At 36.0% G+C, this 27,787-nt stretch overlaps 1 protein-coding gene across 1 annotated transcript in view; it reads right to left on the bottom strand.

Annotated features, from left to right (window-relative positions):
* The window catches only part of LOC125255662 (cadherin-10), a 63,843-nt gene that overhangs the window by 18,332 nt on the left and 17,724 nt on the right, over nucleotides 1-27,787 (bottom strand). The window contains 6 exon segments of the mRNA XM_048171071.1: nucleotides 3,374-3,537; nucleotides 3,539-3,628; nucleotides 4,357-4,544; nucleotides 5,713-5,880; nucleotides 6,485-6,604; nucleotides 16,066-16,360. Of these exon segments, the coding sequence (XP_048027028.1) occupies nucleotides 3,374-3,537; nucleotides 3,539-3,628; nucleotides 4,357-4,544; nucleotides 5,713-5,880; nucleotides 6,485-6,604; nucleotides 16,066-16,360 (1,025 nt within the window).

Genomic DNA, 27,787 nt, shown 5'->3' with positions numbered 1-27,787 from the left:
GGCATGTTATTTAGCAAAATTAGCAACACAAGTCATACCAGTTTTTATTAAAGGTGCCCTAGAATCAAAAATTGAATTTACCTCGGCATAGTTTAATAACAAGAGTTCAGTACATGGAAAAGACATATGTTGAGTTTCAAACTCCATTGCTTCCTCCTCCTTATATAAATCTTGTTTGTTTAAAAGACCTCCGGAAAACAGGCGAATCTCAACATAACACCGATTGTTACGTAACAGTTGGGATCATTAATATGTACACCCCCAATATTTGCATATGCCAGCTCCATGTTCAAGGCATTACACAAGGGCAGACAGTATTAACGTCTGGATCTGTGCACAGCTGAATCATCAGACTAGGTAAGCAAGCAAGGACAATAGCGAAAAATGGCAGATGGAGCAATAATAATTGACATGATCCATGATTACATGATATTTTTAGTGATATTTGTAAATTGTCTTTCTAAATGTTTCGTTAGCATGTTGCTAATGTACTGTTAAATGTGGTTAAAGTTACCATCGTTTATTACTGTATTCGCGGAGACAAGAGCCGTCCGCTATTTTCATTTTTAAACACTTGCAGTCTGTAGAATTCATAAACACAACTTCATTCTTTGTAAATCTCTCCAACAGTGTAGCATTAGCCCATTAGCCACAGAGCATATAACCTCAAACTCATTCAGAATCAAATGTAAACATCCAAATAAATACTGTAGTCACAGGAATCGAAGCATGCATGCAGCATGAATGACGAACATCTTGTAAAGATCCATTTGAGGGTTATATTAGCTGTGTGAACTTTGTTTATGTACTGTATAACTGCACTTATAGTCGAGAGCTCGGGAGGGCAGGGAGCGAGAGATTTAAAGGGGCCGCGCAGCCTGAATCGGTGCATAGTTAATGATGCCCCAAAATAGGCAGTTAAAAAAAAATTAATAAAAAAAAATCTATGGGGTATTTTGAGCTGAAACTTCACAGACACATTCAGGGGACACCTTAGACTTATATTACATCTTTTGAAAAGACGTTCTACGGCACCTTTAATATGATATTCTAATATTGATCTTGAATACTGCATAGTACAACAAGTCTCTCATAGCAGAGCGAATGGATAGAGTTATAGATGTATAGATGTTAGATGTTAGATGAAGATATAGATGTTAGATGAAGTATAGATGTTATAACTTTCAACACACTCAAATGTATTTAGTATGATTGTTTTAACCATGTAAAACAGCACTGTTACCACACATACGCAAAGAAAAGAGCGGCCGATTGCAGCATAAGCATAATAAAAGCTCCACTCGAGACCGGCGTGTGTCGCGCAGGTTTCTAGTATTCGCTCAAGCAACCTCGTTCTGCTCCAGCGGCTAACGTTAAAGGGATAGTTCACCCAAAAACTAAAATTTGATGTTTATCTGCTTACCCCCAGGGCATCCAAGATGTAGGTGACTTTGTTTCTTCAGTAGAACACAAATGATAAACTCCAACCGTTGCAGTCTGTCAGTCGTATAATGCATGGCAATGGTAACAAAATCTATGAGAGTAAAAAAACCATGCACAGACAAATCCAAATTAAACCCTGCGCTTCGTGACGACACATTGATGTCCTAAGACATGAAACGATCGGTTTGTGTGAGAAACCAAACAGTATTTATATAATTTTTTACCTCTAATACACCACTATGTCCAACTGCCTTGAGCGCGCGCACGGCATCTGGTGCGTGAGGTGTGTACGCTCTCTGGCGTAGTTTACGCAAGCAGCAGAAGTGATCTCTCACGCGTATACGTCACTCATCGAGCTCAAGGCAGTTGGACACAGTGGTGTATTAAAGGTAAAAAATGATATGTTCGGTTTCTCACACAAACCGATCGTTTCGTGTCTTAGGACATCAATGTGTCATTACAAGCCGCAGGGTTTAATTTGGATTTGTCTGTGCATGTTTTTTTTTACTCTCATAGATTTTGTTACCATTGCCATGCATTATATGACTGACAGACGGCAACGGTTGGAGTTAAAAATCATCATTTGTGTTCTACTGCAGAAACAAAGTCACCCACATCTTGGATGCCCTGGGGATAAGCAGATAAACATCACATTTTCATTTTTGGGTGAACTATCCCTTTAATAAAACTTTAATACATTAGCTTATCCATGAACATAATTTCATGCCCGAGTTCCGTAGGATTCCTTTCCATCGGCGTGTAGATGGAAGATGGTGATGACAACTCCTATGATTCCACGCTCATTCATGGCATCATCGACCTATAGCGGCGAAAATTACATATTGTGCCTTTAATTTTTAAGGTAAGAGAGTTTGTTGTACACTAAAAAAAGCTAATTTCAGACTCAAAATGTATAAAGTAATATTAATTACTAATAATATTTAAAATAAAATAATAATTTTAAATGTTTAAAATTTGTTTAGTTATTCTAAACAAGTCTGATATTCTAAAATGTATAATATTTATGTTAAATATGATGTAAATGATAGTGAAACTTATAAAAAGTTATTATAAATAATATGTAAAATAAAAAAATATATATTTAATATTTGAGTTTTGTATAGTTGGTCTAATATTATTATTACATGATAATTATATTAAATATTATGTATATATATATATATAGTTATATATAATAAGTCCAGATATGTTGCATGTGAACACTATTTTTGGTTACAGCCAAGAATGTTCCTTTGGGTTCATCACTAGAACATCACACAGAATGCGGCAGTATGATGGTCTTCGTTCGAAAGTTAACGATGCCTATTGGCTGAAAACTTGAGGTAATGGACCCTTTTCACTGACTGTGATGATGCCTTTCCACAGTTATTAACATTGTAATCTAACCAAGCATTTTTGTATTTAACTTTTTTTTTTTTTTTTTATGTATGTACATTTGTAACACTGTGTACTTTGTATTATATGACCTTGGCATTCAATTACAGAAAACTAGTTGAACGCTGCTGTGTGAGTGTTTCTAATACAATGGCTGAGGGAGTGACTGCAAATTTGATCTTTCTCCCTTCTGACCACCATAATCAATCTCTCAATATTTCTTTCCTCTTTTGGAAAGTCATAGAAACGCTACAATGTTTGTTTGTTTTTTGCTTTTGGAGCAAATTGTAACACAAAAATTATATTTGTTGTAGTTTCCATTCAACACTATAAGTATATGGGTATACGTTTACCCAACTGTGACGCCTTCCACTTCTGAGAACCCCGGAAATGTGAAAATGGTAGTAGCATTCAAATCTAAGGGCCAATGAGAAGGTGAAAATGGTTGTGACCCCTTTAACATTTATACATATTTACTTTTTTTTAAATGTGTAAAAGTTTATGATGTTTGTAAAACCAACCAATAGTTACTCACTTGACCAAGTGATTGATTATATCAGGGTCCCGAGCTGACACCGTGCCAAGCGAGCTGCCAGCGGGGGTGTCTTCATCCACCTCGAAAATGTACAGAGCCCGACTGAAGACCGGAGGTTCGTCCACATCCGTGACTGTGATTCGGACCATCGCCGTGTCGCTGAAAGGCCCCAAGGTGCTCAAAGCGTCGATCTACATGCGTGTTGGTCACCTGCACCCGGAGTGAGTATAACCTCTTGCTCTCGTAATCTAGTTGCTGAACGGGAGAAAGGTTTCAAGAAGAAAGATAAGATGTTAGGCCAGTCTTCCTTACCTGTCTGGATAAAGGAAGGCTTACTTTTCTGATCTGTTTCAGCTCAGGTCTATTCGGTCACAGATTAACGACATGCTCTAGCAATGTCGTCCTAAACTTTTCTAAATCTAAAGCTCGTTTTTGGTTACATTCATTGAAGAGTGCTTATCGCTATTCCTTTTCTTTCGCATTGAATGTCTTTTTTTTTTATATATAAAGGCAGGGCATCGTGCTTTAATGCAGCCTTTTAATTATGAACCGATTAAAGACTCAAGGTGCGATCTTTTACCTTTCGCCCATTCAGACCTTCTTCTGTAGCTATCTTTCATTCTAGTTTAAGCAATAGGATTTGCATAATTGCCTGAGCCTCGTCAAAGCCTGACCTGACAGAGAGTGGAAATAAGCTATAGGCAGATTTCAGCAGGCAAATAGATCCCTGCATCACACAAAAGGGAAAAAAGGGACTTTTTGGGCTGTGAATAGAATTAAGCACCTTTGTAAAGTTGATAGGACACGAAGGCTTCGATTTAGGGGATTACTTTCTAAGCACTTCGCTTCGTATGGGCGCGTGCATGCGAACGAATGAATGAGAAAATGAGAATGAGGGAAAGACCATTGCATGGCGCGGATTTTATTTCCAGCTGGCGACTTACAGTGTCATGTTTAAAACTTTAGCTATAGGGCCTGTTTACCTTCTTTACTGTTATCACTCCTTCCTGGCTGGTGCCGTCTGTGATGATATTGAACATGTCTTGCCCGTCGCCGTCCAGGATGGAGTACCACATCTCGGCGTTCTCCCCCACATCCGCGTCGTACGCTTTGATCCGGCCCACCGATGATCCGATTGCGGCCGACTCTGGAGTGGAGATATGGTAGGTACCTGGAAAAGGAGAGCGAAATAAATCAATTGAGTAAACAGTCAGGTGTTTGTACGAACTCTTTGTTCTTGAGCGAGGTGCATTTGTCTATTTGTTTATCCTTCTCTCGGGGGAAAAGCAGAGCTGCCTCTCAGTGGTTATTCTTTAATAGAATTTCAGCTCCGATGAGCCATTGGAGAAGGATCTTTTTTAACCCAGTTTGTGGAAACTGTTTCTGATGTGGCTCTTGTATTGGATTTGAGACTGTGGCAAAGAGAGAGGGATTATCACCCCAAATGAAGCTCCCGCTGCGCTCTCTTTCTTCATCTCTCTGTCTTCTAGTTTCTATCCTTCTTTCTCTCTCTCCCCCCATCCACCCTTTTCTCACTCTCACTCCAAAAGCATCTTTCTGTGCAGATTTTGTTCTGGGTTCACATTGTGACTCATTCCTGGTCAGTAGGAGAAATGGGCCCCAAGCATTTCCATGATAATTCAACTGAACCACAAAGCACGGTTCTTACGAAATATCACTTGCGGAGAAATGCGAAGCATGCCATCTGAACAGTTAATTTCATATGCTGATTCTGTTGAAGTCTATTTGCAAGTCCAAGCACAATTCTGCTAATAAACACTCTGATAATCTAGCCTGCATCAATTATTAATAGTTGACTGGCAATCAAACCCTTGTTCATTTGATATACACCTGCTGGGCTTGTTCTAGGCCTTTTGTTCTAGACATTTTTCTTTCATCAAATTCCATATAATAATAAATTCAAGGTAATTTGCATCAAAATGAGTCGTTAATTTTTTTATGTGACCCAAAAATGGGCTGTTTTTGCTACTGTACCTTTAAGGACTTTATTTGCAGTTGATCTCTTGTGGATTGAGCTGAAAGCTTTGCATTTTGTGTTAGGTTATGGCTACTTAGTACATGAAACTCTTTAATTTGAAGATTTAGAGTAAGGGAAATGTATTCCTGTAGATCAAATAGTAGAAACTAAACTAAAACAAGCTAAAACTTAAACTAAAAAAAAGAGTTTAACTGTTGGCTTGCCAACACAAAAGTTGTTAAAAAAAAAAAAGGTTACAGTATAAGCCATGGATGGATGGATGGTTTGGTTGATTGGTTGATTGATTGATTGGTTTAGCTCAACATATGCATGGAAGAGGAGATTTTTTGTGCTGTCTTACTATGTGGGAATCGAGGAGGACTGTTGTTGACATCCAGAAGGGTGATGTTGACGGTAGCAGTCCCGGAGAGACCACCCATCTGTCCAGCCATGTCCTTAGCCTGAATCACCACCTGATAGTGCTCCCGGTTCTCTCGAATCATGTTCGGAAGCGCCGTCCTTATGGTGCCTGACAGAATGGATGGACACAGGTTTTAGGTGCTATCTAATGAGCTTCTCTGTCTTCATTATTTATATGTTAATGTCATGCTGAAAAAGAAGGTTGGACGAGGTGAAAAAAAAAAAAAAAAAAACATAACCAAGGAAATGAATTCCCTGCCTCGGGGTATTTTAAAGAGCGAGTTTTAATTGAGTAGGATGTCAATCTTAAAATTATGTTGTGATAAGGCTATTAGTACTTGAGAACATATTGTATGTGTTTTTTTAAGGAACACACTTAATTATCACTTAATTATCATTGAAAGTAATGAGAATAGTAAAATGTCCACACAGATTGGAGAAATTATAATTTTGGGTGTAAAATGTGGTTAATTTTCTCAGACACAAAATGTAAAAAAGTCTTAAATGTTGTGTTAGTTTTCTTTATGCAAAATATAATTTATTTTGCTTTTAGGGTGAAATATGACCTGGACATTTTCTTGACAGACCTAATGCGATTCACCGACAACATGTAAGAAACTATGTTAGCAAATACTGTATCACCGTACTAGTATTGTATCCCATCTTTTAATCATTTCAAATAATGCTTGTTCTCTCATCTTTGCTCAACTTACCCGTTTCAGGTTCAATTGAGAAATACGGCTGGCCCTGCAGTATGCTGTAAACCAGCTTGGCGCTGTTGCCATACGCTTCATCATCTGCATCTGTGGCTGTAACTGTCGTTACAAATGCACCTTGAGAGAGAGGGTGAAAGAGAATTATAGAGAGAGGTGTTTCAGCTCCAAAAGCCCTAACATGGGTGTAAAACATGATCCCCACATCCAATATTAAAACCTCAACCATGATCAAAGCAGCATATCCTAAAGGTGCAGCATGAACGACAAATTCAAAGTTGTAAAACTCGCTATTATCCTATATGAAGAGAGCCCCACCCTCCCAGCGTGAGCAGTGATCAAGGCGAATGCATGATCACTCGTTCTTTCATCTTCTTTATCTCAGTGTATTTCTTATCTAAATCCTAGTCTCATAATTACTCCAGCTGCACGGTGAGATGGACATATCTTTAATTGTAGTTTTTCTTTCGCCCGCTCTCTCTGGGTCATCCCATTCATTTTCCACTCTGATGGAATCTGCTGTATGTTGCTGGGAAACGTCAGACAAATAATCTGCTCAAAGAAACATTATAATTAGACCAATTAATCCAGAAGTAACATGATTTTAGGGCGTTCGTTTCCAGCTTGATACAGCTTTGAACAGCTGTAGGAGAGGGAAAAAATAGTCTCTGATATGAAAAGCTCTTCAAAATTTGACTATGGTGTAAAGTAATAGTAAAAATCTCATTTCAAACCCATTTCGCTGCTTAAATTTGGCTATTGTGTGCTATTAGGGCTGGGCAGTATATTAAATATTCACAATGATTTTGTTGGCAATTCGCAAGATGAGTAATTTTGCAATTTTTTATTGCTCGCCAGTATGAAAGTATTAAAGCAGAGATGTATCAGTAGCTTAAGTAGCAAAAAATGGCATTAGGCCTAGTTGTTGGTAAGTTTGATTCATTTCTGTGAATCAATTCAAAGTGGCATTTTTCATGTACAGTAGGCCTATTTATTTTGTATAATATATTGCAGAGGTGGGTAGTAACGAAGTACATTTAGGCTACTTCGTTACATTTACTTGAGTAGTTTTTGAGAAAATTTGTACTTTTTAGAGTAGATTAAAATGTGGGTACTTTAACTTGAGTAAATTTGTAATGAAAAATCTGTACTTTTACTTCGCTACAATGGGCAACGTTCATCTCGTTACTTTATTTTAATTCAATACTGTAAAGTATGAAGAAATGCGTAGTTTATTCATGCGCGCTGTCTCTTTTTTCATGAACGATGCCCCATTCACAAATGAATCACTCTTTTGAGTCGATTCTGTTCAAAGACTTGATCAAACAAGTTGGAAAAGCTGTCTAAATTGATTCGCGAATCAGTTTGAATGATTTGTTCAGTTCCTGCACGCGCTGAATCGTTTGAAGCGGTTTCTCACTCGGAGCGGATGAAGTGGCAGTGGACCTACAGTCAATTAAAAGCAAATCTGCAAATGCATACAGTTGTTTGCCAGCGATGAAGATCTTTATTAGTTGAGCTGCGTATGCTGTCTGTGAACAATTCCACAGGTAGGCCTATCGATTTCATTTGATTTTACTTCATGATACAGCCGAGCCAATAGCCGACATTTTACAACCAAACAGATTATTACGTCACTATAACAAAAGTATGTAGTATTTCTTTACCGTTTTTATGGGCATATATCTTAATTTATACATTAATTTATACATATACTATTGCGCAATGGCGGCGCCAGCGACCTTTTCGTCTTGAAAACGAACGCTTTGCGTTGACACAGTTAAGCAGTTACACGCGCCTGCTGAAATATACATTTGATTACATTTTGGAGAACAGACCGAAGAAGATCCGTCAATGTGTATTTGATCATTGTTTGTGTCAAGTTCAGATATGAGCGCGAGCACATGTAAAGAGTTTTCTCTCTTCTTTAAAATGTAACGTTAGCTGTATACGTTATTAATATAGTAACGATACATTCGGGTTACAGATGCTAGAAATAATGCTTGTCTCTTCTATGTTTGTTTGTTGCAAAGATATCTAATTATGATAATAAATTAAATATCTATTTAAATAATAAACATTAAATAATAACATGCTATTGTGTGTGTGTGTGTGTGTGTATATATATATATATATATATATATATATATATAAATAAAAGTAACTAGTAACGAGCTACTTGAGTAAGATTTTTATTGGATACTTTTTTACTCTTACTCAAGTAACTATTAGGATTATTACTTTCACTTTTACTTTGAGTAAATATTTCTATAAGTACTTGTACTTTTACTTGAGTACAGTTTTTGGATACTCTACCCACCTCTGATATATTGGATCAATACTGCTGTGTGTGTGTGTGTGTGTGTGTGTGTGTATATATATATATATATATATATATATATATATATATATATACATATATACATATATATATATATATATATATATATATATATAAATAAAAGGGCTGTCAACGTGAACGCGTTAACGCATGCGATTAATTCAAAATCCTTAACGCGTTAAAATTATTTAATGCATTTAACGCAAAATAATTACTGAAGCATGTGTTGTCTGCATGTGAAATGTGAAGTGTCTGTTTCGCTTTAAAGCACAAACTCTCTGCCATATTATGTCATTGTGAAGAGCGCAAGCCTTTTTTTACAAGATGGACAAAATTTGTCACCAAAAAAGTAATTCGGTTTAACCACAATTTCGGTTTTACCGAATGACACTTTTGGTTATACCGAATGACAATATTTTCAAACAATGCTAACAGGCTGATATCTAGCTAGCTAGCAAAAGGAAAATCAAACATTTTATATTTAGTACACGTTTTTATTATATTACGTTTTATCAATATTATTTAATATTGTTTTATAGCGGTTGTACCGAATGACCTGATGTTTCGGGACATGCGTATGAGCAAGTGAAAACATGAATTTTTCAAATAGTTTAGAGAGTTAGTTACTTTTCTTCACGGCCATGTGGTCAAGGTGTCTGAATGATAACACATCCTGTCACATGATATTGACCGCATGACTTGATCCAGTATGGTCCCTTTATATTGGTTACTCAGATTGGCATCATGAAATTAATTTTTCCGGACATTCTTTCTCATAACAAAGCAACAACTTCTACACATAATTTTAATACCATTTTGCACTATGTTAATATATGATGTAATAGAATAAACAGAATAAAAAATATATACATTTATTACATTTTTAGATATTTTAATCACAAATGAAATGGCTGTATTGGCCTTTGGACGGTTAAACCGAATGACCTTTTGACACTTCAAACCTTTAAAATACCTTTATATGTGTCAAAATATAATCAAAACTTTTTGGATTCAATAAAAGAGATCTAGATGTACTACCTTACATACTTTGGATACATATATATGCAGATAAATATTCCTGTAAATGTAATGTTATATTGGTACATATACTGCACATGTAAATGATTGTATTCATTGGCTCTCTGCCCATTTCAGATCTTCAAAATCTATTTCAAATATCATCAAAAGGCTCTAAAAAAGTCTTGTAATGTTTTCACTTGTGTAGGACACCATTACCCACAATAAAATCTGATCTTGGTCTGGTCTCTGATATAACTCGCGACAACAACTTTCGTCCTGCCACATGAAGGGCAAAATCACTCCTCATTCCTAGTTGCCAACAGCCGCGCTTTCCATTTCAGTCACGGCTCCCTGTGAGTAGTTTCCTCTGAGGTTTCGCCTTCCTCATTTGTGTACTACTGACATCTTACAGTTCTTTCTTCTGAATAGACTTTAGAGGTGACTTCGCGGCTTCTCAGTCTCACCTCTGAAGGTGGACCGAAAGCACATGTTGTTTCTGCCATGGATCAGCGGCGTCCTTGGCATCAACAAGACCTCCGCCGAGCGGCATTCGCTCTCCGAACGGCTCGGAGAATACTAATGAATGCAGAAACATCTGTCGCCCTCCGATCCCATTCCGATAACACGGAGGGAAACAGAGTCTCAGACTTCATGGATGGCCAGATCTGATTAACGGCAGGCACGTTCGCAACACATGGCCGGTTTGTTCGGCTTAAACGCGAGTGCCACCGTGACCTCACGGTTTGGCAAGCAGAGCCGTTCGTGAATTCGTACACAGACGGGAGAAAGGAAGAGCTCAAGTGAAGTGTCAAACGAGCACGGTGTCCCATTTACGTTACGGAGTGCTGGGGATGATGTAACTTTGAACCCCACGGAGAAATACAGATATGAAAGGGAGAACGAGCCTGCCGGAAAGAGAAACGGAAAAAGAAAGGTTGAGCTCGGGTTTCAAGTGCAAAAGCCTCAGGGAAAAAGACTGTGGTCCATTTACGAGACTGCTTTTACCAGATTTGTGTTTAATAAATAACTCTGCCCACAGCTGAACTGCAGTAACGTGACATGCTTTTAAATTTGTGAGGGAAATAAATATTAGTAGTGACTGCAAATCTGCCATGTATCATGTTAAGAACCTGAATAAAACAACATTGCATGTTCTCAGCTTGTAAAACACAGGTGCTTTGAGACTCTCGACGGCAGAGACAGAGACATAAAGGAGATCAGGCACTGTAATGTAAGAATCCAACTGAGAGTCCCTGGAGTGGTCTTGCATTTGTCTGAAAGGATGACTGGTAGTGTTTCACGCCTCAGGGATCTATCTTTTAACAAACACGGCTGCGTTAAGATCTACTCTCCGATGGGACACTTCAGACTTTAACAGAAATTTGAATACCTATATGCTTTAATAACACATTACATTTCATGTTGCATTGAAAATGTCACGACAAGGACGTAACAATAGTGCTGATTGGCCGATGGCACCACAAGAATGAATATAGTCGTTCCAAACCCTTCACTAGTGACTATCCTGAGCTGTAACTGGAAAGGCAGCAGCAGGGAAAAATGTTAGTCCATTTCATGCTTCAAAAACTATTGGGCACTGGTGAAGCATCTTCTATAATATAATGAAATATTTGTGATTTGTGACAGTATGTTGCTCGCTAACTTTTTTTCCCCATTTCATCAGACTACACGCCTACTTCTATGGAAGCTTGTTTCCGCCACTAAATAAAAAATTCAGACTCTTTTGTTCTCTCACAATTGCGAGTTTACATCTCGCAATTCTGACTTCTTTTCTCAGAATTGTGAGATTTAAACTCTCAATTGCAAGTTATAATGTCAGAATTGTGAGATACTGTATAAACTCACAATTGAGAGAAATAGAAGTCAGAATTGCGAAAAGAGTTCTAAACTAAAATTTTCATGTTATAAACACAATTCTGACTTTTTTTCTCAGAACTTTTTTTCTCAGATATAAACTTTATATCTCACAATTCTGACTTTTTAACTTACAATTCTGACTTTAAAACTTTAACGATTGTGTGTTATAAAGTCAGAATTGCGAAATATAAAGTCACAATTGTGAGTTATGTCAGAATTGCGAGATATAAGCTCCAGTAGTAAGATGAAAAGATTTATCTTGAACTCTGTCATGGAAACTGTAAAAACCTTACTTAAACAGTTTAATTATCAAGATATTAAGTAAGATATTACGCTGTAGCCACATTGGACCAGAAGTTTGGAAAATCGATGGATGATTCACCTGTGGGCGCCATCTTCTGGTCAGAATTCCTTCAATGTGCGACTCTCAGTGCATTATGGGTATTTTCTAGCCGTTGAGCATACATTGGTTGTACCCTCATTATTGCCGTGCATTGTGGGATTGAATGAGTGCACTTAATAATAATAATTCCTTACATTTATCTAGCACTTTTCTGGGTACTCAAAGTGCTTTACAGGTGCTGGTCATATAATTAGAATATCATCAAAAAGTTGATTTATTTCACTAATTCCATTCAAAAAGTGAAACTTGTATATTATATTCATTCATTACACACAGACTGATAGATTTCAAATTTCAAATTTTGATGATTATAACTGACAACTAAGGAAAATCCCGAATTCAGTATTTCAGAAAATTAGAATATTACTTAAGACCAATACAAAGAAAGGATTTTTAGAAATCTTGGCCAACTGAAAAGTATGAACATGAAAAGTATGAGCATGTACAGCACTCAATACTTAGTTGGGGCTCGTTTTTGCCTGAATTACTGCAGCAATGCGGCGTGGCATGGAGTCGATCAGTCTGTGGCACTGCTCAGGTGTTATGAGAGCCCAGGTTGCTCCGATAGTGGCCTTCAGCTCTTCTGCATTGTTGGGTCTGGCATATCGCATCTTTCCTCTTCACAATAACCCCATAGATTTTCTATGGGGTTAAGGTCAGGCGAGTTTGCTGGCCAATTAAGAACAGGGATACCATGGTCCTTAAACCAGGTACTGGTAGCTTTAGGCACTGTGTGCAGGTGCCAAGTCCTGTTGGAAAATGAAATCTGCATCTCCATAAAGTTGGTCAGCAGCAGGAAGCATGAAGTGCTCTAAAACTTCCTGGTATATGGCTGCATTGACCTTTGACCTCAGAAAACACAGTGGACCAACACCAGCAGATGACATGGTACCCCAAACCATCACTGACTGTGGAAACTTTACACTGGACCTCAAGCAACGTGGATTGTGTGCCTCTCCTCTCATTCCTCCAGACTCTGGGACCCTGATTTCCAAATGGAAATGCAAAATTTACTTTCATCAGAGAACATAACTTTGGACCACTCAGCAGCAGTCCAGTCCTTTTTGTCTTTAGCCCAGGTGAGACGCTTCTGACGCTCTCTGTTGTTCAAGAGTGGCTTGACACAAGGAATGTGACAGCTGAAACCCACGTCTTGGCATACGTCTGTGCGTAGTGGTTCTTGAAGCACTGACTCCAGCTGCAGTCCACACTTTGTGAATCTCCCCCACATTTTTGAATGGGTTTTGTTTCATAATCCTCTCCAGGGTGCGGTTATCCCTATTGCTTGTACACTTTTTTCTACCACATCTTTTCCTACCCTTCGCCTCTCTATTAATGTGCTTGGACACAGAGCTCTGTGAACAGCCAGCCTGTTTTGCAATGACCTTTTGTGTCTTGCCCTCCTTGTGCAAGGTGTCAATGGTCGTCTTTTGGACAACTGTCAAGTCAGCATTCTTCCCCATGATTGTGTAGCCTACAGAACTAGACTGAGAGACCATTTAAAGGCCTTTGCAGGTGTTTTGAGTTAATTAGCTGATTAGGTGTGGCACCAGGTGTCTTCAATATTGAACCTTTTCACAATATTCTAATTTTCTGAGATACTGAATTTGGGATTTTCCTTAGTTGTCAGTTATAATCATCAAAATTAAAAGAAATAAACATTTGAAATATATCAGTCTGTGTGTAATGAATGAATATAATATACAAGTTTCACTTTTTGAATGGAATTAGTGAAATAAATCAGCTTTTTGATGATATTCTAATTATATGACCAGCACCTGTACATATGGAAGGGGGAATCTCCTCAACCACCACCAATGTGCATCCTGGGATTTTTAATGACCTCGGTTTAACTAATAATGCTGATAATGTCAACTATGGTTTCGGAACACCTACAAATGGCTGCCCCCTCAAATCGCTCTCTATTTAAAGCTATGGGGGGGGCGATTTTGGACATAGCCTTAGTCTCGGGTTCTTTACCCCAGTGCGATTCTGAGTCCGCATGACAGCTTTCACATTGCCAATTTTTCATGCGAACCGTGCCCCATTTTAAACTAAACGGCCAGTGTGAAAGCACCCTAAATAGATGGTGGCATGATGAAAATTGTGCTCCAGAGGGCAATACATCTCAACCACTGACACACTTTACCCCACTCTCCTCTAATTATTAATAATGTGTCAAAAAGGGCAAAAGTAAAAACGCAAAAAGATTTAATTCCTGTTTGGTAAACTTTGACACAGAAATTGAGTCAAGCGTTCTCAAACAGTGCTTTATGAATTGGCAAACACAAATAGGTACACCAGGACCACTTCAAGCATAATTTCCTCATTTCCTAGTGATTAATCTTTGATTCATTTGCCGGGTCACAATGATTAAGATCCACAATGATTATCTTATCATAGCACAAAATCTTTAATCAAAAACGGCTGCCTTGTTTTTGTCAGAACTGCAAATGAGTTTTGATTCATTTGAGATAAACCTGCGGGTTAATTTGTTGCTTCGTGAAGAGTAATTGATTTCAGCTTGCTGCATCCCGTTCATTTACTTTGATTCTCTCTGCTGCTCTTAATGGGTTTAAAATCACTGATAATTGAATGAATTCAGACGGGATATTGTAAGATCTTTATCCTCCCTCAAATCACGTGAAGTTGAATGTTTGTCATAGTTTTAATCAGCGTTGATTAAGTGGCTGAAAGAAAGTGTGTTCTGTTTAGCATAAAAAAACCCGAAAGTCTCTTTATTGGCCAATTTCACTTTTCCCGTCATCTTGGAGACAGCTTTGACTGCTCTGTAAGCACGCATCCAGTTTTTCTGCTCACATCAAATAATCTCAAATTATCCTTCTGAAATCTTTTTAAGCCTGTTGTTTTTTTTTTTAAAGTGTCCACGGCAACTTCATTTTGCATTGGACGTTTATATGGAGGCACTTTGACATAAACAAGATTCTTGTGTGAGTGATTGTGCGATTGCTTTTAATGATGTAGTGAAAATAACTTGCACCTGGATGTAAAAATCTGCATAAAAGCACTGCTTTTATAATAGTTGTCATTTGACGTAGTTTTTTTCATGTAAAGTGTGATTTACATTTGTATAGACACGGATAAGTATCAGCATCAATGTATGGACAGCTTCTGATTTTCGTTGATAAATAAATTTGCCATTTGGATACAGTTTTGAGTAACATTTCTCTATACTGTACTGATAAATGAATTGCAAATATAGAACTTTAATTTCCAGTCCCAACCTGAGGGACTGTAAATATGTAATTAAAGTAAAAAATTGCATTTTAGATGCTATTAGTATGTTAAAGCTGTACATTTCAGTGTTCTTTAGAAAAATATAAAAATAATATCAACTCTATATGAGTTAAAAATCAGGTAATACTTTAGTATGGGGAACAATTCTCACTTTTAACAAGCTTTTAACATATTGGCTGTTTATTAGTACTTATAAAGCACATATTAATGTCTTATTCTGCATGACCATATTCTACATCCCCAAATCCTACCTCATACCTAAACTTAACAACTACCTTACTAACTATTAATAAGCAGTAAATTAAGAGTGTATTGAGGCAAAAGTCATAGTCAAAGGGATAATTCACCCAAAAATGAAAATTCTGAACACAAAGAAAGATATTTGGAAGAATGTCAGTAACCAAACAGATCTCACCCCCCATTTACTACCATAGTAGGGCAAGATCTCTTTGATTACTGACATTCCTCCAAATATCTTCCTTTGTGTTCAGCAGAACAAAGAAACTCATACAGGGTTGAAACTACTTGAGGGTGAGTAAATGATGACAGAATTTTCATTTTTTGGGTCAACTGTCCCTTTAAAAGTGAATATGTGTTCCCCATACCAAAAATGTTACCGAAAATCATTATATATAACCCATAACAAAAAGTTATGGGTTAAAACTCGAGTCAGCCACTCACCAACATTTGACATCTCTGAAACACTGGCCACGTAGGTGTCCTTGGCAAACTTTGGCTCGTTGTCATTGATGTCATGGATTTTGATGATGAATTCCGAGGCCCTCTCCAGATCCTGTCCAGAGGTTTTGTTGACGGCTTTGGCGCTCAGGGTGTACAACGCTTTCTCTTCCCTGTCAAGCCTCCTGGTGGCATGGATATCACCCGAGTTCTCATCAATCTCGAAAATAGTTCCGGCCCCGTCTCCGGTTAGGACATACTTCACACTTCCATCTTCCGTGTCCATATCTGAGTGAAGCTTAAAAGAGCAAAGAGAGTTTTGTTGGAATTAACAGTTCCCAAATTAACTGTTTTCTTAGTGTGCGACTGGCAAATTGTTTGCAAATATACTCAGTCTGTCAAGGCAAAATGTTCAGGCAGTGGCCCTAAACCCTGTGCAAATGGAAACAGAAATTAAACCATTTGCTAAATGCAGTTTAAGCCCTTTCTGGTCGAAGTCAGAATGTGTTTCTTGAGCAATGTTTTTAAATGAGTCATGAATATGTGAATATGAATGTGAATTTGCTCAAAGGCCCCGCTCGGTTTAATTTTCTTTGTGGGAAAAGCTCAGAAATTTTGACTTAAATATTTCATTGACATCAGTATCAGTAATAGTTTCCGAATTCTCCTTTTCCTTTTCAGCAGCAAACACAGTGCACCGAATGGCGATCTAGTCATTATCTGCAGGAGCGCAGAACTTACTGCATAGAAAGCTCTGTGTTTGACGTGGTTGACGGCATATGACAGATATCTCAGGAAACTCTCAATAGACTCCTGTACCTTCAAACTGTGGAGGAAAGATATGACCTGTTTTTGTTCAGAACGGTCACAATTACACAAAACGCTCCTTCAGAGCAGAACTTTCATTTTACACCTGTCTCTTAGCAACAAGAGGAAGCCCGACAGCCCTCTCCATTTGATTGCAGTTCCTCTTTTACTGATTAGGATTTTACCAGAAGAGGCCAGCCATACAGTCTTGGACAAAATATCCAATCAGCATAGGTGCCTTGAAATGTTTCATATTTAATAAATGATCAATCAACACCCAAAAAGAAGCTGCAAAAACAGTTTTGTTTTTCTAAGCAGTAAATAAAGAAGAACCAAAAAACATCTTTCCATTCTAAGAGCAGCATTCTAAGCATTGCACCCTACAATTTCATAATCTGTCCACTTACGGCTAAATGTACACTATAATTGGAAACAATTTTAGAGGCTTTTCTAACCACTGCTATCAGGATGTAGATAATTTGACACGCAACAATTAAAACCTCAATTTGGAGGTTTGCGTCATTGTGAAACAAGTGTTCTTCTCCGTCCTGAAACTGAATTAGGTATCCATTACACACGCAATTGCATTAACAGCACACTAGCAAGCTGCTCAGAGAAATGGCTATCTTTTATTTAGTAGTTTTATGTCCTGGCATAGGCAATTGTGGGGGGAAAATCTTTGTGAATGTGATTTCGCTTCATGTTTACTGTAAACAGCAATTGCAAGAAGGCATAAATTGGTAATTTCATGCTAAATCCTCCCATACCAGTTGTTAAAAATGTCATCATTGCATTAATCCTGGTGAAGTCACAAAATAAAATGCAACCAATAAAATGCTTTCTTACAGGGATACACTGTAATGTCAGCATAAACCCTCATGCTGTTCATTTTTTGGACCTCAAGAGGAGGAATCGTATTGGTCTTCTTTCATTCAATTACCTAGGGTGGATTTAGGTTGATTGGGACACCTCAATGGCAAAAAGTGTCCCAATCACCCTGAATTCACCCTATAAGTACCAATAAAGCATCAGTGGTACATTTGACTTGTGCACTATGTTCCAAGGTCTTCTGGAGTCATGTGATAGCTTTGTGTGAATAACAAAAAGCATTTTGCTGAATTTCACTCATATTTTTCTCTTCCAGTGAGCTTTTAAGTTTGTGAACTGATTCAACGAGGAGACTCAATTGGACGATTTGTTCACAAATTGAAGTTGTCAAGATTTTCAGTGAGTAAATACCTACAATTTAATTTTGTTCCTTAGGCAACTGTCAAATCATATGAATTTAGAGGTTTAGGAATATAGTGAGTCAGATGGACTACTTTTATGATTTATTTTGCATCTGTGCCCTTTTTAAAGCTTGAAAGCTCAGTTCCTCTTTTTTTATTCTATGGAAAACAGTTTTGTTTTAAATGAGTAAATGATGACTTCTTAAACTTTATTACACTGTATATATATATATATATATATATATATATATATATATATATATATATATATATATATATATATACAGTTCAAAAGTTTGGAACCACTAAGATTTTTAATGTTTTTAAAAAAAGTTTCGTCTGCTCACCAAGGCTACATTTATTTAATTAAAAATACAGTAAAAAACAGTAATATTGTGAAATATTATTGCAATTTAAAATAACTGTGTACTATTTAAATATATTTGACAAAGTAATTTATTCCTGTGATGCAAAGCTGAATTTTCAGCATCATTACTCCAGTCTTCAGTGTCACATGATCCTTCAGAAATCATTCTAATATGCTGATTTGCTGCTCAATAAACATTTATGATTATTTTCAATGTTGAAAACAGTTGTGTACTTTTTTTTTTTCAGGATTCCTTGATGAATAGAAATTTCAAAAGAACAGCATTTATCTGAAATAAGCTTCTGTAGCATTATACACTACCGTTCAAAAGTTTGGGGTCAGTAAGAATTTTTATTTTTATTTTTTTGAAAAGAAATTATAGAAATGAATACTTTTATTCAGCAAGGATGCATTAAATCAATCAAAAGTGGCAGTAAAGACATTTATAATGTTACAAAAGATTAGATTTCAGATAAACACTGTTCTTTTGAACTTTCTATTCATCAAATAATCCTGAAAAAAAATATTGTACACAAATATTTTGTACAATTGTACACATTAAATGTTTCTTGAGCAGCAGATCAGCATATTAGAATGATTTCTGAAGGATCATGTGACACTGAAGACTGGAGTAACGATGCTGAAAATTCAGCTTTGCCATCACAGGAATAAATTACTTTGTGAAATATATTCAAATAGAAAACAGTTATTTTAAATTGTAATAATATTTCACAATATTACTGTTTTTTACTGTATTTTTAATTAAATAAATGTAGCCTTGGTGAGCAGACGAAACTTCTTTTAAAAACATTAAAAATCTTAGTGGTTCCAAACTTTTGAACTGTACTGTGTATATATATATATATATATATATATATATATATATATATATATATATATATATATATATATATATATATATATATAATTCATTTCATTGTTCATTTAAAAAGTTACCTGGTTGCCTTAAAATTTTGAGTTCATTGAAATTAACAATTTGAGTTACTACAATGAAGGAGATTGCTTTAATACATAGATCTCAAAATATGATGTTATGTGAACCACAATGATTATCTAAGTGTATTTGACAAAAGAAATAAGGGTAACACTTTATTTTAGGGTCTTTTAACTAGTTGCTTGTTAGCATGCATATTACTAGAATATTGGTTATTTATTAGTACTTGCAGTATTAAGCACATATTAATGCCTTATTCTGCATGACCTTATTCTACATTCTTAATACCCAATACCTAATCTTAACAACTATGTTACTAACTATTAATAAGCAGTAAATTAGGAGGTTATTGAGGGAAAAGTTCTAGTTTATATGTGTTCCCTATACTAAAGTGTTACCAAAAAAAGCTGTGATAACAAATCATGAAAAAAAAAAAAAAAAAAAAAATATATATATATATATATATATATATATTTTTTTTTTTTTTTTTTTTACAGTGTAGGAACTAAGCCCCCTTATATTGAAAACATATGTGTGTTCTGTGTGGAATATGTAACCATTTTTCTCTTTTTTTCTCAACTAAAAGCTTTTTCATTACAGTGCTGTGTTTGTAGTTTTCTGACCACCCCAGTGGCTTTCTGATTGGTTCTTTTCAGTTTCCATCAGCATACTGATGAGTCAATTATACACATTTATATGTGTATACCTACCGAGTATTTTTTTTATTCATTTATTTAGTTTTTCATTTCATTATAACACAAACACGAAACAGAGAGGGTCATTTATTTCATAATTTTTAGTTCTCATATTTTCATCCCCATTTTCCAGTTTTCAGCCTGGTAAATGTACCCTTTAGATTGAGATTTTAAAATGCTTTTGAAAGAAGAGAGAATGTTCCCCAGGGCTGCATTTATTTGATCAAAATACAATAAAAACAGTAATATTGTGAAATATTATTACAATTTAAAATAACTTTTTTGATTTTAATATAGAATGTAATTTATTCCTGTGATGGGAAAGCTGAATTTTCAGCATCATTACTTCGGTCTTCAGTGTCACATGATCCTTCAGAAATCATTCTAATATGCTGATTTGGTACAGAAAATGGTTGTGCTGTTTAATGAAGTGTGGCTTCCCTGATGAACAGAAAGTTTAAATGAACAGCATTTATTTGGGTAGAAACCTTTTATAAAATTATAAATGTCTTCAGTGTCATTTTTTGTTTTTACATACAGCTTTTGAATTTTAGTGTAATTTATAGTCATATGACAGAGTATGACATACCATAGTTTATCACAGTACAACATCTAGAATGGTCAAAACACACTTAAAACTATAAAACTCACATGTCATTTTAGATGATATATTGATTGCTGGATTAGAAATGCCCCTGGTTTTTATTCCAGACATCTGTACATCTTATGCAAGTGCATCTGTGCTGTTTACAGAAAGAATTTGCTTACAGTTATGTCAGAATTGGCTGTCTAGAGGTGACACGCGTAACACAAGTTTGATTAGTTTTGTGAACTCCAGTCTCAGAGTTGGTTCACACTCTATTGATCGTTGGGGTTCTCCTGGGATTATGCTGTCACCGCTGACACAGTGAGAGGAGAGAAACATACACCGCTCCCTCATAAAAGTCATCTGATAGGTTGACGTCAGGCATTATGGAGCGTATCAGTTATCCATATTTACAGCCACAAAGTTTAAATTACAATAACTGTTGATGACACTTCAAATCTCAGTGCATGAAGAAGAAAAACTAAATATAATGGAGATACAGCTTTGAAATGCGTATAAAGCAACTGTTTGGACAACATGTGACAGCGTCAACATGTGTAGACCCAGATGGTAGATACAACATATTTTTCACACACTGCTGTAGTGCTATTAAAAGATGGTTTAAGAGGTTTTTTTTAATTGGTATTCAGTTGAAAGTCTGTACTTGACACCTGACAAATGTGCTATATTAGCAGATGCACAATGTATATAATTGGATTATGTTTTTTTCTTTTGTTTCTCATAGTGGTTAGAAAAGACATCTGGCTCCAGCATTATAAAGTTGAGAGAAAGTAATGTCAATGTGGCCAATGTAAGACATGTTCCCATTTTACTCTGAATTTTAAATGCACGATAATATGAAGTTCATATTAATGAGGGTTTGTGTGGAAAGCTACAAAAGACTAAATATAAAATATCCTTTTTTTAAAAATACAGAATCGAACTGAAATGCTGTAATGGACATTAAATTTGCAGTCCAGTCAGTGGTTGTTATGACATGGCAATGGCTAATCTCATGAATATTAATTCATCCATGCTGACGTTGCTTGGTAACCTTTCTAGACTGTCCAGTCATGCAAATTATTAATATTCATGAGGCAAACCTTCACCATAGTATGTCTCATAATTCATATTCTTTGCTTGAGTTCTGGCCTTTGAGATTGAATATCAAACCATATTTGATCAAGCAAAGATGCATTAAATTGATCAAAAGTGACAGACTTTTACATTGTTACAAAAGGTTTCTATTTCAAATAAATGCTGCTCTTTTGAACTTTCTATTCATCAAAGTTTCCTGGGAAAAAAAAAAAAAAAGCATTCAAAAAAGACATTTTTCTTGAGCACCAAATCAGCATATTAGTGTTTTCTGGAGGATCATGTGACTGAAGACTGAAGAAATACATTTATTTACTGTATTTTGTAAAGTATTTTTGGTGAGAGTGTAAGAAATTTCTTTCAAAAATATTAACAAATATTACCAATCCCATTTTTTTTTTTTTTTTTTTTTTTTTTTTGCTTTTTCAGGCAACAATAGTGTATACTAACACAATACAACCTACAATATGTATTGATTTGGAAACCATGTTTGTTTAGTATTTGGTCTTCTCCATGATGTCAAAACTGTAATATTGACCATTTAACCCTTAAATGCATACCTCAGGGTCTTTAATGACCAGGGACGTCCATTCACGTACCCTCCTCCTCGTTCATTTTTTAAAGTTAGACATCAACCTTCTTGGTATTCCTCAATTAATTCATTATAAAGAATATAACAAGAAAAAAATCATAACAATTATTAAAGAATGCCTATTTTTGTTATTCATTTTTTGTAAAAATTGTATAGGGTCACTAACGACCCGAAGGTGTGTATGAGTGTACAGGTGAGGTGGAATTCACCTTTTTTCCACAAGGTGGCAATGTCTGATACACAATGCTGAAGTGACGACTCATTCAGACAGAAAACGAAAGAATAAGAAAAACATGAAATGGCTCAGCGATTTACTGCAGAGCAAGTACTGAACGCAATCAAAATATGATTGTGACTGTTACTGGATAGATGAAGCTAGGTGAAGCTGTTAGCGATCAAAATATTGATTTTGAAGATGTTAAAAATTATAGTTTTGAGAATACATTTGAGATCACGAATGGGCTCCTATTCATGACCTCAAACATAAAACTATCCCATTATTTGCTGAATTTACTGGGAAATGAGCTCTGATGAGGACAGTGATGATGGCATAAAACATCTGCTCAAACGGAGCCCTTTAAAGCTCCAAAAGGTGAACAAAATATGCTTTATTTTATTCTTCTGTAATTGTTACTTTAATATCAGAGGAGTTTTATATTATCGCGACAGGTAGAGATCCATCAGTGTTAGATATAGATCCGGGTCGATAAAGACCCGAATATGTAAGAATGATTGGCGAAACAGTCATGCATTTAAGAGGTTAACATTAAATTATGATTAACAATACAATGTTCAAAATCATTTAAACAATTAACAATAGCTCAGTTCAAGACCCCAATCGAACATTTGACAAAAACGATTTTATTTGTGAGCTTATTCATTAGCCTGCACTCTTATAATAAAAGTGCCAAGAAGAACCAAAGATTAGGGTTTTTCAACAATGCCACAGAAGAACAATGTTTGGTTCCCTCTAGATCCTTTTCTTTTGGGAGGTAGTATGAATAACCTTTTTACACTACAACCTTTTGTGCAATGGAAGAGTTTAATGGGTAAACCTTTATTTTTAAGTGTGAAATCAAAACGAAAATGCTGCCTTGATATGTTAGATGAGTGCAGATGTAGTACCGTATGCTTTCTAATTTCCCCATCTAGTAAACTCAATGTGCATTGTGTGCCGTCATTCATTTGTGACTACCAGACACTGCAGACTCTGTCGCTCCAGGGGTTTTGTGGGTCAGTGGATATATGCACACATCAGACGTCTGTATTTCGTTTTTTTCTTTCTTAGTGTATGGGCATAAAAGACATTTTACCTTTTTTTTAAAAAAAAGAAAAAAATAGTACACACTAGGAGTGCACTTTAGTAGAGTAGACTGTAAGTCTATCTCTAGAAAAGAAATCTGTCAGTAAATATTAGATAGATAGATAGATAGATAGATAGATAGATAGATAGATAGATAGATAGATAGATAGATAGATAGATAGATAGATAGATAGATAGATAGATAGATAGATAGATAGATAGATAGATAGATAGATAGATAGATTCCATTGGGTCTTTGTGAACATATTGCATTTACTGTATATGATTTTGTCATAGATTATAGTGACTACAATGCAATATTAATGTTTAAGAAAATAACATTGCATTCTTTTTCTCAAGTGTCCTGGACTTGATATCTATGAAGCCGATGTTTTTAATCAACCTTCTGCGACATAATGACAAACCTCAATGTTTACAGTCACTGACAAGAACGACAGAAAAGTCCAAATAAATAAATCCAGAATTTGTCAGCCACAGCGAGCAAAGGGGGGAATGTCTCTGCTTTCAGCTCCAAGCCAGTAATCTATGCAAACATTAGCATGCGAGTCATTAGCATGTGCTTAATGAAATGTTTGTGCGCTCTATCTCACGGGTCCACATTCTCCTGAGTGACAGAGCGAGTGAGGGACACAGCATGCAGGAAAGCCAAAGCAGATATAAATAACTTGAGATAAGATCTAATTATTTTCAACATATTTACAGCCAGCGACTCTAGACCCAAGTGTGATGGTGGTTGAACCAATTTTTGGGAAGAAATGACATCTCAAGATGCATTTATTTATTTTTTTCTGATGGAAATGTCAACTATAAAGAATGATTTTCTTTCTTTTTTTTTAAAGGTACATTATGTAACTTATTTTTGTTGTAACAACATTTAAATAATGAGTCAACACACCATCAATCCTTCTTCCAAAACAACGTTTTTGTCTAACCCTGATTCACTATGGTACGTGTTTATATTTTAGACCTGGCTGGATGGTTTTCACTGGAAATTTGCGTACATACGTCACTCGCCCGTGCATGTCTCGTCATATCCGTAAATAGAGAGAGTTGCTCCGGCTACTTTGACACGTTTATGGTGTTGGAGTGGCATAGGTTAGTTGTCAAAACAAGTGAGAAAGGTTGACACAGAGCACGGTAAATCTCCAACCTCCAGGGAATCACCCGTTTTTTTAAAGTCTGCTGGCAAAAAGAAAAAACGTCAGATCTCGTAATAAAACAAGAATCAACATTAGCTTAGCATTTTTGGAGATAGCGAGACCTGAGGGGTTTGAAATGTTGTAAAAGCGACGCAGAGATGGTGTTTTAATTACTGGTAAGTAAGGTATTTTATTGAACAGATAAACTGCCATATGTAGCTTTCTAACAGAGTTCATTGTAAAGCATTATCTAGTGTGAAGGGTCATTTCAATATGGTTGTTGTAGTGCTGTGCTTACATAGTGTACCTTTAATGTAGAAGCTACGATGGTCTACAAATTATCAAAATTATTCACTTTTTTCACCATAAGATTCAAAATCATTATATTTTATGTATAACGTGATGAATTACCAAACAGTTTCCAAGAACTCACAAGTCTTGAAGGAGATATTGAACTTCTAATCATTGTTTCGTAAATGTTATTAGTGAACTGCGAGGTTTCAGAAATGAATATGAGTGCATCCTCTCAATGCTCATACATTTGCCACGGTTTAGGGCAGAGTTAACATTTAAACCAGACAGAAAAGCATGACAGATCACATTGGCTACAGTCTGAAATCTACCCTTGTGCAACCTTGATTTTTTTAAATGAACGTCTGAAGGCCTATAAGTCCTATGTCAGTGTATGCTACACTTCTGACACTTATCATACATTGTATTTGTGATGCATCATTTAATTCTCTTTCTTTCATTTCAGAACAAAGCGCGGTAAACCACCAAAGAGTATTTTCTGAAAAAGGACTTTCATGTTAGTTGTAACCAGAGGAAGCCGATATGAAGATGTAGATTCCATTTTCATCTCCGCTATGTATAAAATCCCTTGACAGCACCATAATTAGTCTCTCTATGTCCTTTATTGTGAAGAAATCCTCCAGCGCTGCCATGGCCCACACAGACGTGAGTTTGAAATCCATAAAAAGACATCTGAGACAAAGACATGCAATGAAAGCAGACAACCGCATAAAGCCAATACAAACCCCAGCTTCTCAGGGCTAATTGGTATTTGTCAGGCGAGCGTCTACGTGCGCTTAAAGGGTATACATAAAACATTGCATTAATCTCTGAGGTAAACACACGCTTGAGCGACAACAACAGGCTTCATTAGGTCATTAATTTAAGGTGGACTGTGGCCGAGCCTGAAATTCCCTGCAGGAATGAAGGTGATGTGTGAAAGATGTTTTTGGCCCCGCTTTAGCAAAGGCGTAATGCGTCTCGTAACAACCTGTCTTGTTCCATAAAATGCTGTGGGTGAGTCTTTAGCCGTTGCATGTTATTTCAGCAGTCAGAGAGCAGGAAATATTCGTTAAAAATGTTTTGCAGAGAATGAAAAGCCTGAATAAACATTGACAGTGTTTAGAAGCAGTAATTTACAAGTCTCAGCGCTTTTTAAGTCATTAACTCAAAGTGCTTCATTCTAAATATAAGCATTTGAAAACTTGAAAAAGTTGCCACTTGGGCTGTGTGTGTTTCTTCTTGCACAGTGCAAACAAATTCAGGCAAACCTGTAAAATGCTAAATGGACCCATGAGGGCAGAGGGTTTAGATCAACAAACAGGAAAGTACACTGCGAAAAAAAAAAAAAAAAAAAAAAACATTTTTTAGCATTGCTGTCTTGTTTTCCAGTACAAACAGGGCCTAAAATTAACACTCGGCAAGCGCCAACTACGAGTAAAAATCAGCGTTGGCGAGTATATAAAATGGTGTAACATTTTTATGAATTCTAACAATGCCTGAATGTGAACAAACGTGAACGCTCAGGACAGCTGACAGGCCAGCGCGGCATTGTCACGAATGTTTAAGCCTTGACAATTTATATACAACTACAAGAAGACGCAAGAAGGGGTTTATTTTGTTACTCGCGTGCTGAGTGGAAAATACTGAACTGAGCTCTCTTTCACATCTTCTTGCACTTGAGAGTACAGATTCACACACAATTATGTCAAAAATTATCCTAGTAAACAGTCAGTTATGTCTTAAGTGGACGTAAACAGTTGAGAAAGTAAACGCATGCGTACAGTGTGAGTATATTAGATCCGCGCATTCGCTCCTAAAGTGACAGCAGCTTAATATTCCTGCTGCTGTGTTTTTAATGTTAATCAAACAACAAAGGACAAAGACAAAATCACTCACTGTTCTTGAAAGAATAACTTGATGAGTAACATTAATAAGAATGTTTTATTTATTCAGTGAAGACTATGCAGTGTTATTCTGCATTTGCTTACATTTCTGTACCTGTCAGATCTATACCTGAAAAACCTGAAAAGCACTGTTTATTTCATTTGTATTTTTGTTATATTGTATTTATTTGTGCTTGTGCTTTTGCTTGTAATTTGATTATTTGTTTTTATTTTACTACTCGCTGTTTACTTGTCTTTAATAATGTTTTAAATTTCTATTAGTTAGGCTAGCACACTGCAAAAAAAGAATTGTTGGTTTAACTTAAGAAAGTAAGTTACCTCGTTGCCATAAAATTTTGAGTTCACTTAAATAAATAATTTGAGTTAATACAATTAAGGCGATTGGTTTAATCGAAACTCAAAATATTATGTTATCTGAACCACATTAATTATCTAAGTTGATATGACAAAATCATGAAAATATTTGTTTTTAGCGGTGGTATCAACATAGGAATAGAGAATTGTGAATTTTCACTGATAAGCCTAAAATTTAGTGTCATAACTGCCTGTTTCATGGTCGGTAAAAAATATTTATGGCCAGTAAATTCTCTTAAGTCACTGGCCATTAGCAGGTGTGGTAAAAAAAAATTAAAAAAAATTAGTTTTAGGCCCTGAGTACAAACATTCTTGAATCAAAATACATTTAATTGTGAAGCAAAATGACTTGCTGTTTTTTCTGAAAAAAAATAAATAAAATTA

Source organism: Megalobrama amblycephala, linkage group LG20 (genome assembly GCF_018812025.1).
Source record: "Megalobrama amblycephala isolate DHTTF-2021 linkage group LG20, ASM1881202v1, whole genome shotgun sequence".
NCBI classification, from domain to species: Eukaryota; Metazoa; Chordata; class Actinopteri; order Cypriniformes; family Xenocyprididae; genus Megalobrama; species Megalobrama amblycephala.
Note: the sequence above shows the minus strand (reverse complement) of the source record. Positions and strands in the feature narration are given on the sequence as shown.